At 51.3% G+C, this 12,284-nt stretch overlaps 1 protein-coding gene across 4 annotated transcripts in view; it reads left to right on the top strand.

Annotated features, from left to right (window-relative positions):
* AFAP1L2 (actin filament associated protein 1 like 2) overlaps positions 1-12,284 on the top strand; it is a 62,976-nt gene that overhangs the window by 48,334 nt on the left and 2,358 nt on the right. The window contains exons 1-14 of one of the 4 annotated variants that reach the window (XM_038180846.2): positions 34-332; positions 3,515-3,720; positions 3,982-4,161; positions 5,010-5,099; positions 5,404-5,491; positions 5,836-5,940; positions 6,539-6,750; positions 8,376-8,521; positions 8,814-8,925; positions 9,597-9,839; positions 9,927-10,107; positions 10,287-10,454; positions 10,987-11,168; positions 11,619-11,747. In XM_038180846.2, coding sequence (XP_038036774.2) covers positions 131-332; positions 3,515-3,720; positions 3,982-4,161; positions 5,010-5,099; positions 5,404-5,491; positions 5,836-5,940; positions 6,539-6,750; positions 8,376-8,521; positions 8,814-8,925; positions 9,597-9,839; positions 9,927-10,107; positions 10,287-10,454; positions 10,987-11,168; positions 11,619-11,747 — 2,244 coding nt within the window. In that variant the 5' untranslated portion in view covers positions 34-130. Of the gene's footprint in view, positions 1-33; positions 333-3,514; positions 3,721-3,981; positions 4,162-5,009; positions 5,100-5,403; positions 5,492-5,835; positions 5,941-6,538; positions 6,751-8,375; positions 8,522-8,813; positions 8,926-9,596; positions 9,840-9,926; positions 10,108-10,286; positions 10,455-10,986; positions 11,169-11,618; positions 11,748-12,284 lie in introns of those variants that run through there. The other 3 variants (XM_038180843.2, XM_038180844.2, XM_038180845.2) reach the window with 3 other exon arrangements.

Genomic DNA, 12,284 nt, shown 5'->3' with positions numbered 1-12,284 from the left:
AAAAAGCCAGACCTGGGTGCCTGCAGGGAGGAGAGCAGCAGGAAGAGAAGGGGGTGGGTGGCCACCGCCACTGGGCTGCGTGTCAGGAGCTAGCGAGGTGAAACCCTTTTGTCTCCAAGCCCAGACAGTGATGCCAGGCACCACCAAGTGCAGCATCACAGCAAAAAGCAGAGATCCAAGCCCGAGAAGGGCGCAGAGATGGGATGTGCAAGCCCAGACAGTGCTGCCACAGCGTGTGGTGCCTTTACCACCCGTGAACGCGGCACCACCCGTGCCCTCTGCAGGCCCCAGCAGGTCCCTTCTGCACAAAGCGCCTGCGTGCTGCAACACAGGTACCTCTCAAGGGGATTTGTGTGGGAAGGGAGAGAGCGTTGTGCTGCTGGGGATCTCTGTTGTTTTTTGGTAAATTCGTGTGTCAATTTGGTAAATTGTTGGGGTGAGTGGGAAGAGGAGGAGTAGGGACAGACAGGAAACAGCACCCTGCAGTACCTGCTTACAGGGAGTGATGCTCGTTGCCAGCAACTGCTTGGAGACCTCAGTGTGGCTGGCATTGCTAAAGGGTGGTGGGAACACGTATGGGTTTGCCCAGGGCTCTTCTGGCCACGTATGCTGAAGTGTGACCCCAGCACCCACCTGCGACCTCGCTGCTCACCCCTGCAGGCTGGCAGAGCAGGGAGCTGCTCGTGGTGTTGCTGACAGCGTGAGCCTTGGAAGACACCCTTGGCTCTCCAAGCAAATGGGCGTAGCGAAATTAAACAAAAATAGGAACACTAGTAAAATTAGGGAGCGCGCTGCCAAGAAAGGACATCAAAGCAAGCCTCCAGATGGGCTGAGGAGATAGAGGGTTTGTGCATCATCAGAGGTGGGACTGCAAACAGTGTAACAAACCGTGGGTGAACTAATTAAAATGAAACGGGCAGGAGAGACCCTTGGGTCTTGGGGTTCCTCTTTCATCGTCATCATCCCCGCCTCTCCGCTGGGGATGCCTCTGCCTTCACCGTACGGCTTCAGCAAGCGCTGCTGCTTCCTTTTCCTCCCAGACTGAGAGGTGTTAAACCGTTACCGTTCCCTTCCTCCGCTGTATTTGCATAAGTGCAGGCTGTGATAAGAGACAGAGTGAAAATGGAAGGGGCAACGTGACTGGTGCCTGCCGACTGAGCAATGATTACTCCAACTGAGCCAGCTCGTCTGCCTTCGCTGGTTTTAATTCTGATTATGATGATCCTTTCTGAAGGGGAATCCCCTTGCTGGAGGGGGCTGGTTGCAAGCTCCCCAGGCCCCTTGTCCCTGTTGGAAGCTGATGCAGGGGACGGGGCAGCCTCACCGGCAGAGGGGGGAGCGGGACCCGAGCCAGGCTGTCGCCCTTGTTCTTTGCATTTTCTTATCTGTGGCTTTCTCTCTTTGTTTCCCTTTCTCTTTGCTTTTGACTGTGCAGGTCTTTTTGGTAGGCTTGCTGCGTCTGGACCCAGGCCAGGGTTGCAGGTTACTGAGGGTGTTATTTATGCCACAATAACGATGGGTATGGCATGCTTTTAACCCCGAAGTGCTTTTCCTTTGTTATTATTTTTCTTTGAAACCTCATGTTTAGCCAAGGCGATCAAATGCTTCCCCCTGGCACTGCCTGTTACGTGCATGAAGGGTGGTCGGAGCTCCCTGCATCGCTGTATCGATGGGCAGCCCAGGCAGCCGTGGGAAGACCAAACAGGAAGGCAGAGCTGGGTCTAGATAAGGGCATGGCGGAAAGCCTCTGGGGTGGTTTGGTTTCATAATTCTGTCTGGGTCAAAAGTAGCTTGCAGGTGTTATTTTGGCACAGGAGAGACTGGAAATCTCAGCAGAACTGGAGGAGGGGAGTTGAATAGCTCTGAATCCTTGTAAGAGAAGAAATGGGGAAAAACACACTCTGGTTTTTCAAAATTTGCCATCAGAGCATCTCTGCTGTGTGTTGGTGTCTAATTTTCTGAATCTAGGAGGCTGCCACCAATGTCACTTCAACAAGAGGATAAAACTTTGGTCTTAGCTGAAACTGCCAGTAAGCAAAGACCTTGTATTGAAGCGCCCGAGCTGTCTGCCTTGGGATGGAGTGAGCTCTAGGGGTAATTACAGTGTTAGCACAAGTCACCCAAGCAGGGTTTGTCCCAGTTTGCCAGCTGGAAACGCAGCCTGGAAAACACCTTTCCATCAGGAGGCCACAGCAGTGCTGCCAGGCCAGGAGGGTCTGGAGATGGTGAGCCAGGAGTGTGTTCCAGCAGCATTCAAAGACGTTGGAAGGCAGTCTTTTTTATTTTATTTTATTTTTAATTTTTTTTTAAGTTTGTTAAATATGGGGCAGCTTTGTGCTGACCACTTGAGGGATGTTGTAGAGTGAGATTTCACTGGAGGAGGCTGGGGGTAAGGCTGTAGCTTTGTTTCTTCTTCTCAGTTCCTTTTATTTTAAAAACAAACCCAAGCTAAGAAATGCTCTTCGATGAAGCTCCTGATGCTTTTGCGCTCTTATTTTACACCAATCCAACAATGTAACTTTTATGTGGATATTGAGATTTGATGAGAATCTAAATTAGATTAAATTCTGGTGAGGGAAACTTGATGACCTTTCTCAGTTTGATCAGATAAGGATGTCAAACTCTACGCAGACGGTGCCCAAATCTTGCCATCTTGCCACGCGAGCTTACGTAGCAGTGATGGGGATCCGGTTCCTCATGAATAAGAGCTGTACTGTAGACACCATCAAAGCACTGCAAATTCTCCTGCAGCCATCAGGAACATTTTTGTTGTTTCTGATGAATCTGACGCCAATGGCCAGCTGCTGCTATCAGCTGAAAACTCCTATCTCCTCCCATTAGAGCCGAGCATTGAAAATCCCAGCTTACCCTAATAAAGTAGCAATCAGTTCAAGAATGAACATGAAAAATATGCTTGTTACTATTTACCACTGCCACTTATGACTAATTCTTGCTGCTGCAACAGTGTGTTACTTCAAAGCCCCTTGATGTCCCTTAGATCTGTTAGCCCGGAGAGGGAAAGTGGCATGACATCTCCAATACAACAGATCCTTGCTTGTTGCATGGCTTTGCAAATACCATTCTTACTTTTGACATTCAGAGAATAAGGGGTGATTATAGCTTGCTATTGCCTTAAAATTTTTATTTGGTTTGAAGTGGAAAGCAGAGAAAGCATCTTGGCAGGAAAAAAAAAAAAGGCAGAAAGCATCAGAAAACATCTAGGGGAATGTTCTCAAACTTGTGGTCAACCGAGATGTGTCTTTTGAGTATTTGCTAACTGAGGCTATTAGACTCAAAACATTTCAATTAGATTAATATTGGGCTAGGAAGAAAAAAAGAAAAAAGAAAAGATCTGCGAGGGTCATCTTCCTGTTGATTATCCTTTGCAGGAGTTGTTCAAAAGACACATCCCTCTGCTTGCAGCTTTTGCATGGCTGAGCATGGCTGTGGCAAGCAATAGGCCCAGAGCTGTCCGAGGGATGTACTTACTGACAAAGCTTTGCTTTTGTTTTAGAAGATGGTGAAGCCGTCAGCAGCTCCTATGAATCTTACGATGAAGAAGAGAGCAGCAAAGGCAAGTCAGCAACCCACCAGTGGCCATCCACAGAGGCCACCATCGAGCTGATGAAGGATGCCCGTATCTGTGCATTCCTATGGAGGAAGAAGTGGCTGGGGCAGTGGGCGAAACAGCTGTGTGTCATCAAGGACACCAGGCTGCTGGTGCGTATATCCTCTGCTGGCTGCCTACAACAACCTAAACCAACCTATTTACACCATAGGTGTATAGACATATGCATAGAGATGACCTGTGTGTAGTCTGCATACATAGACGTGGCATCCTTGTAGGTCCTAAACCTTCTTGTGTTCAGTGCACTTAATGCATGAGGTTGCACGGAGCCACTTCTAGTGGTGAGCTCATGCCAGCAAGCAAAAGGGAAGGCTCCTCTTGTCTCTCACTTGTCTTCCATCTTCCTTTCCCAGTGCTACAAGAGCTCCAAAGACCACAACCCTCAGCTGGATGTGAACTTGCTGGGCTGCACCGTCATTCACAAGGAAAAGCAAGTGAGGAAGAAAGAGCACAAGCTGAAGATCATCCCCATGAACGCTGATGTCATCGTGCTGGGGCTGCAGAGTAAAGACCAGGCAGAGCAGTGGCTCAGGGTCAGTGACATCTTTGGGGTTGCCCAGGTCTTCATCTGCCAGGGAAGGCAGGTCCCTGAGCATTTCCTTCAGGCTGCAGTGCCTGGCATACCAGCCCATCGGGAGCCCTGTGTGCCAAGGGGGAAGTCCCTCACTTCCCTCCATGCATGTGGTGTGGCTCAGCCCCTGCTTCCCCCCATACTGATGGGTGGCGTTGGTGCTGCAGGAGCGCCTGCCTCAGTGAGGCAGGTGTGAACACAGGGAAGGAGGGACAGGTAACCAGGGAAAGCCTTTCGGAAGGGCCCTCTAGCATTATTGTCTTGACTCCTCAGAAATGCAGAGGGAAGGTAAGAAAGAAATGTGAGAGTGCTACGTGCTTCGTGCTCCTGCGCAGGGCTGTACATCTTCCAGAGACGAACGTCTCTGAATCCCAACAAGACCGTATCTGATTTCCATCCTGTTCTCGCGTGCTCTGGCTCCTTCCTCCCTGCAAGCCCATATACAAATAGACCACTTCATTTTCATGTCTGGGTTAGCTTCTTCCTGGAGCAACCCACCGCCTCCTGTGTGCGGGAGGCCACAGAGCACCTCGCAGCTCAGCCACCACAGCAGGAGTGTGTGGGGGGAGAGTGCCCAGCGTGAAGTGGCTGAGGACAGGGGGCAATGCATCCCTTGCCTTGGGATGGCAGCAGAAGAGGGAGCCTCTGCAGAGCCTGGGGCAGCACCAGGGCTCCCTGGCTGACCTGGAACAGGAGGGACTCTGGGGATCTAGCAGGATGTCCTGTTTTTGCCTGTCTGTGGTTGTGGGGAGTAGCATCGGTCCTGTTTCTGCACTGTACTCACCAGCTGTGGCTTTGTCTTCTGCACAGGTAATCCAGGAGACCAGCGGTCTGCAGTGCGAAGGAGGCAGTGAAGGCAACCAGTACATCCCAGACTCACAGCGCCTCACTTACCCAAAGGTACACCTTGCCCCAAGGAGAGGAGGAATAGGGGGATGACTTCTCCACCCTATTCTTTTAATAAATAGCAGTTGTAGGTACATTAATTGTGTCTGAGCAGAGGTGGATACAAACGTAACCCACCACCTGGTCTGCTAAAAAGGAGCATTAATGGAACAATCTGAACTTTCTTGCCACATCTTTCCCTCAAAACTGACCCAGCCATGAGCTCCCCTCCATACAGGGGAGCAACCAGGGGGGAAATTCCCTGTGACGCAGCGGGTTGTATGTGTCTGCATAGCTGATGTCTGGTGCTTGTTGGCAGGTGGAGCTCTCTGAGAGGTACTCTGCAGCCTCAGAGAGTGGGAGCAGCACAGAGGGGCACCCAGAGACAGCTGAGACGACAAAAGATGGTAAAAACTCACCCTGGGAATGAGGGGAAACTTTGTGTGCAGTGAGGGTTTCTGTGGCTTCTCAGTCTGCTGCCAACCCAAACTGACCCAATGCAGGGTGACAACCACCTGTAAATTCACTAACTGAGAACTTGATTTCATTGCTTTTCATTCCATAATGAATAGGCAGGTGAACACTGGGATTTCTCAGTAGTTACTGTGTTTCGCTAGGGCTTGAGAAATCTGGGTGTGAGGCCCTGCCCTGCCACAGAGATCCTGCATGAATCTGGGCAAGTCGCTTTGGGATGGTTTTAGCTGGCATAAATGCAGCCTAAGTGACTTTTTTTTTTGTTTGTTTCTGGTAGTTAAGAAGAAAGGCACAACAGGCCTAAAACTAAGCAACCTGATGAACCTTGGGAGGAAAAAATCCAGCTCCATGGATAGCCCAGAGCGATCCCTGGAGACCTCAAGTAAGTGGCAGCACAAACTCCTCTGCAGGGACTTGTCTCAGGGCTGGACCCTGGTGTGCAGTGCGGGGTGAGCACCAGGCATCATGGTCTGCAGTGTGCATGCATTGGGAGGCAAAAAAGCCACTGTCCACGTGGTCCGTGCCAATAAATCCACACAGATTATGGTGCCTCCTCATGTTAAGGTGACTGTGGTGCTTACAAGGGCAGGCCATAGCTCACAGGGTGACTCAAGAGCAAGGGCAGATAATACCAGACACACGTGGGATTCAACAGGGAGGAGGTTGTGTGGGTCAACTGGAATTATCATTTGGGACCAACTTTGCCCAGGTGTCTGTAGTCAGCTTGCTGCTCCAAGCCTAATTTGAATTTTTGAATTTTTTTAATTTTAAGGGTCCCATTTTGAACCGATTTTCACCCGTTCATCCTGTTTTGTCTGGTTCAGGACCACTCATCTTTGTGTTTCTGCTCTTCATCATTGCCTGTGGCTTTTTGTGGTGAACTCAGAACTGACTTACTCCCCATGCACAGAAATGACTTTTGATTCACCCCTGCCCCGTGTGGTACAAAATATGACCCAATAACCTGTGCTTGCTTGCAGGTTACCTGAACGTGTTTGTGAACAGCCAGTGGAAGTCCCGCTGGTGTCAGATAAAAGATGGTCACCTCCATTTCTACCAGGACAAGAACCGAAGCAAACTGGCTCAGCAGCCCCTGAGTTTGGCGGGTTGTGAAATTATCCCGGATCCAAGCCCTGATCATCTCTACTCCTTCCGCATCCTGCACAATGGAGAGGAACGGCTCATTCTGGAGGTAGGCTGTGTATCTCCAAGCTCATTCATCTTTAAATGGTCGGTTTGGGTGTCTTAGCAGGCCTAAAACCTCTCAGTGCACAGAAGCTAAATGTTTTAAAGGTCCTTTAGAGAAGACTTCACTTCAGCAAACAGAGGCTGAAGCATTGGACTTTGGTTTACCAGACCACAGTCACCTAGAAGGTGTCCTGCCCGCCTGGTACTCCAGGCTGCCTCTGATGCTGGAGGTGTTCAAAGCCAGGTTAGACGGGGCTTTGCCAACCTGATCTAGTGAGTGGCATCCCTGCCCATGGCAGAGGGGTGGAATTAGATGATCTTTAAGGTCCCTTCCCACCCAAACCATTCTGTGATTCTATGAACTTTATCTTCTGAAAACAGAGAGTCCCAAAGCCGTGGGTCATGAGTGCATCCTAAGTAAACCGATCACAGATCTGCCTCTGAAAGCGCAAGTGAATTCGTCTCCATCTGCTACTTTCCTTTGCCTGCATCTAGGCTGCTTATCTCTAATCTTAGTTCTCTCTGACGACAGCCTGATTATGGTAGGAGGTGGACAATGTGAGCAATTTCCTGTATTTTTCCAGTGGGTGGAATATTTATAGCTAAACAACTGACTTTGAGTGCCTGCCGTGAAGTTTTTAGGTGTTTTTGCTTAGCCTCTGATCCAGGTTATGTCTATGTCCAAGACATTTTGCCTAATTACAGATGTGAAGAAAAGGTGCTGGGAGCATTTACATTTTGTGAATGGAAGAAACTGCATTTTGTTGGGCCACCAGCCTCTATGTACAGACTGGCTGGCTGGCTTCCCAGGCACTGGGAAGTCTGTGCTAAATAAAACAGATTGGAAGCTTAAAATATGCTTTCCAGTTTGGGATTCACTTGCCCTGAATTTTACTTTGTACTTACTGCTCTAATGCCTCAAATCAAAGCAAACGATATCTGTGTCAGCCCACATCATGCTCCAGGGAGAAATCATCCACTACTGGGAAGTATATAATGCTATTTGCTAGAGCTGACTTCCAGGCACAATATTCAGCACTTAATTTTGCAAAATGTCAGGCTGTTCGTTGCATCTGGGAATTTGGTTCTGGCCATGTTATAGCTGGGGGCTCCCTTTGATGTTCTTCCCTGACCATGCTTTAAGCTCTCCCGTTCCCTTCTTCCCTGTGCAGACAGGATTTGGGGCTCTGGCATAAGGAACTCGCAGGCTCTTTACTGTGCTGGTGTCTCCTTGCACATCTGGTGTTTGGAAATCAGGTTACTGCACTCTGCTGGTGCAAAATAGAAAATGCACTCTTTCCTCCCAAAGCTGGCTCCCCGACAGCATCTCCAGCCATGGAGACTTAGTTTGGAAGGGAGCTGAATTGTTCACCACTGAAAGGAACATGCAGACTGCAAATTTTAGTCAGGAGTCAAGAGAGGAGCTGCATTCCTGTATATATCTCCCCAGTTTGCCAGTTGGTCCATACACAGAGTGGTACTGCCTTCTTTTTTTAATGTGGCCTCAGGTTTAAAATAAATAAAGCTCCACTCCTTGCACAGCCAGAGAACTGCTTATAAACTCCCTTGCCAAGGGAGTCCAGGGACGCTGCTGTTGCCACCCATAACATCTTTCTGGTCACCTCGTAGGCGAAGTCCTCGGAGGAAATGGGCCACTGGCTGGGCCTCCTCTTATCCGAGTCAGGCTCAAAAACAGACCCGGAGGAATTTACCTATGATTACGTGGATGCTGACAGAGTCTCCTGCATCGTGAGCGCTGCGAAGAACTCCTTCTTGTACGTCCACGGGGTGGTGTGGGGCTCCTGGGAGCTGGTGGAGGGGGAGCAAGCTGGAGAGGGGTGCTTCAGGTGTGGGTGCAGCTCAGGGGCTTTCTTTGAAAGCTCAGTGCAAGGCAGGAGAGCACTTGTTGTCACGGGAGTAGGGACATGCACCCGGGTGGCCTTTGGGAAGCCAGCTTAGTGGGGTTGGGGGTGCGGCACTGCGTGCACAGACACCCCAAAATTTATCAGCGTGGCCACGCAGAGTGCGCCACCCCTCCTGACAGGGTGTCCGGCTGCCTGTTCACAGCCTAATGCAGAGAAAATACTCCGAGCCCAACGCCTACATCGACAACCTGCCCAGGGGGAGGATGCCGCAGGAGGAGCTCTACGACGATGTGGAGCTGCCCGATGTGCCAGAGGTAAGGTGCCCAGCACGACACCCGCCTGCAGCGAGCACTGCGACTGAGTTTGGCTCCTGCTGGTGCAGCAAACATCCCTGGTCACTGTCACAGGTGGCTTGCATCAAGGGGCATCCATGATTCACAGGGAAGCATCTCATTTCCCAGCCAGGGGGAATCTCCAGCAGGGAAGGGAGAGGGCTTGCCAAAGCCACATGCAGTTGGTAGCACCTGGGGAGAAGGGAATTCCCAGCCCCCCGGGGAAATCCAGGCTTTTGCAAGGGACAGAAGTGGGCGCTGGTGAGGAGTCACTGAGGAATGTGAGAGGTTTCCAGTGGGGCGTTATAGGGATCTGCTGTCCCAGGCCATGCTGGGGAGATGGGGGCTGGTATCCTAAATATAATAAATATCTAAATATCTACACCAGGGTGAGATCCCCATATGAGTCTTCTGCAAGCACTGGAAAGATTTATCGAAGGAGAGTGGAGGAGTGGGCGAACTTTCTGTACTCTGAAAATATTCCTTGAATTCCTGGAATTACTTAGAAAATGGGGTTGTAATTTCGTTAGCTCACTTATATGTTTATGGAAAATATCCCAGACTGCCCAAAGATGCTGCTGCTCTCCAGTGAGACTTCGTGCTGCTGGCTGCAGCAGACGGGCCCTTTTCAGGGGAACATTTGCCTTTTGCAGGGAGAAGTACACAAGAGTGAGAGCAAACTGGAGGGGGACCAAGACAGGGTGTACCTGGATCTCACCCCGGTGAAGTCCTTCCTGCACTGCGCTGGCAAGAAGTCGTGCCAGACCTCACCCCTCGGTTCACCACCTCTAGAGAGGGCTGGCACCAAGGCTGCTCCTGACAGCGCGGATGAGACAACCCCGGTGGCTAAGGACGCTGCTGAGCCCAGTGGAAAGGCGATGGAGACCTCAGAGCAGGTATTTAACCAGGTTTGGGACCAGGCTTCATTAGGGGTCCAGCTCCTCACCACATCATCTCACCTCCTTTCCCATCTGCTGCTCCAGAAACAGCCTGAGAAGCCGGAGCCCGAAGAGCTGCCGCCCCAGACGCCCCCCATCAAAGCCCAGGCGCAGCAGCAGAACGTCACCTTTCCGCAGATGGCCCCTGAGCCACCCGCGGGCTCTGCAGCAGTGGTGGGCAGTCCCCAGCTGGCACCTGCACACCGGCCGAAGTTGCCCCTGCCTGGTGAGTGGGGAGCTGGGGATGTGGACAGGGGGCTCTGGGTGCGAACTGTGTCCTGAGGCTGGTGCTGAGTCTCCCCTGAGTTTCCCCAGTCTCATTCATTTTTGTTTGCAACTACCCAAAGATGTTTTCCCTTCTGCTTTTCCTTTCTCTGAGCTGTTTTGGGTGGCCTGTGTTTTCAGTAGCAGCAGTGGAGACCAAGCTGGGCAAGAACAGGACAGAGGCTGAGGTGAAGCGGTTTACGGAGGAGAAGGAGCGGCTGGAGAAGGAGAAGGAGGAAATCCGAGCTCAGCTCACCCAGCTGCGCAAGGAGAGGCGGGAGCTGAAGGAGATGCTCGTGGGATGCACAGGTAGAGCTGGGCAAGGGGCAGCATGCAGAAATGGGACAAGATGGGGCCACGGGGATGGAGAGGGGTGATGAACCTGGGACCAGAAGGGGCTTTGCTCCTCCAGCACCACCTGCATGACCATGGGAACATTAACACCAGCCCAGCTGCCAGGGGAGTCAGTACTGAAATACGGGGAAAGGCTGGAGCTTGGGCCACCCTGTTCCTATCTCACGGCACAGGAGGGACAAGCTGGCCCTATCACAGTGGCATGGTTTGCCTCAGCTCCGGGGGTAGACCTGGTGCTCTGAGCCAAACCACATAGCCTAGAACGCACTGGAGAAAGTGCTCGCTCTGCCATGGTCCATCCTGGGGAAACAAATACTGAAAACGTGCAGGAGTGATGCATACTCTTGTGGCTGGTCCCTGCCCCCCCTCTGGGTGCCCCAAGTCCCCTGCAGCCACCAGCACCACAATTACCAAGGACCCCCAGCTTCATGCCAGCCCCTGGGAGCCAGGCAGCAAGCACGGTACCGAGCTGTCCCTCCCTTTGCAGACAAGAGCCTGGAGCAGAAGCTGAAGGAGATAGAAGAAGAGTGCAAGAAAAAGGAGAGCCGAAGGGTGGATGTGGAGCTGAACCTGGTGGAGGTGAAGGAGAACCTGAAGAAGGCAGAGTCTGGCCCCGTGACGCTGGGCACCACAGTGGACACCACGCACCTGGAGAACGCAGCACCCCGGGTAGGTGGGGGCACTCCAGTGCATGCGGGGGTGTGGGCACAACACCTCAGCCTGCTCCTTAATGGCATAACCAATAATAATGTAACACCATATTTTAAAACACTCTATCTATAATGATGTGATATATAAAAATATAATATGGTAATACAGTAATATGATAATACAGTAACATGAAAATAAATTCTAATAATATGACACTAGAGTAATAAAACAATGAGATACCTCCCCCATCACTGCTGCTAAAAGGAGGCTGGGACTCAGGACGCTGGCTGTTGTGGGACCTTGAGCCACACCATCAGGGCCATGCAGGTCAGGGCCCAGCACTCCTTCTGCACCCAGCCAAGCAAAGGGTTGTTCTGGGGGGAGATTTAGGCCCCTAAATTTCTTCCTGAGGATATGGTTCCCACAAAACAGTGATGGTCACCCCTATTTCTACTATTTGTATCGTAGACTCAAACAAAAACTGCCAGTCCAGGAAACAGCGCAGAGAGCTCACCAGTCAACTCAGCAACGGCTTTGAAAAACAGGCCTTTGTCCGTCATGGTGACAGGGAAGGGGACAGTCCTACAGAAAGCTAAGGTAAATGCTGGTTTGTGCCTGGGGTAGCTGCTGCTCGCTTTTCCCAGCAGCTGAGCAGACCAGCAGGGGTGGTGGTGATGGGGTCTGGCCTGTTGGTGTTTGGGCAGCACGCTGAGCAGGACTCAGGGCAGCCTGGTTTTCCTCTGGTCTTGTCACCTGGGCTTGTCCCGGCTGCGATTTCAGCTCATCGCTGTGTGCTCCTGTAACTGGAGCCCAGCCACGCTGACTGCACTGGCAGCATCTGCAGTAAACAAGAGGTTTCCTCTCATTGAAACTGTGCTGAAATGCATTTGAAGTTTCACTAGGAGGGAGGGTGACCAGGCAGTCTGCTTCTGAGCACCTGGGAGGCCTCCATGTGGTCTTCTTACTGTCTTCTTACCACCACCTGTCTTTTTAATGAAACAAAGGCACTGGCTGAGCTTCTCGGCCTTTCCTTTAAATGTCTCACCCCAACTACCTACCCACATGCACAGTCCCTTGCAGGCAGTGCCACTGTTTTCTGGAGTGGGAAGTCTGTAACGAAAGTATTGCTTCTAA

Source organism: Anas platyrhynchos, chromosome 6 (genome assembly GCF_047663525.1).
Source record: "Anas platyrhynchos isolate ZD024472 breed Pekin duck chromosome 6, IASCAAS_PekinDuck_T2T, whole genome shotgun sequence".
Taxonomy (NCBI): domain Eukaryota; kingdom Metazoa; phylum Chordata; class Aves; order Anseriformes; family Anatidae; genus Anas; species Anas platyrhynchos.
Note: the sequence above shows the minus strand (reverse complement) of the source record. Positions and strands in the feature narration are given on the sequence as shown.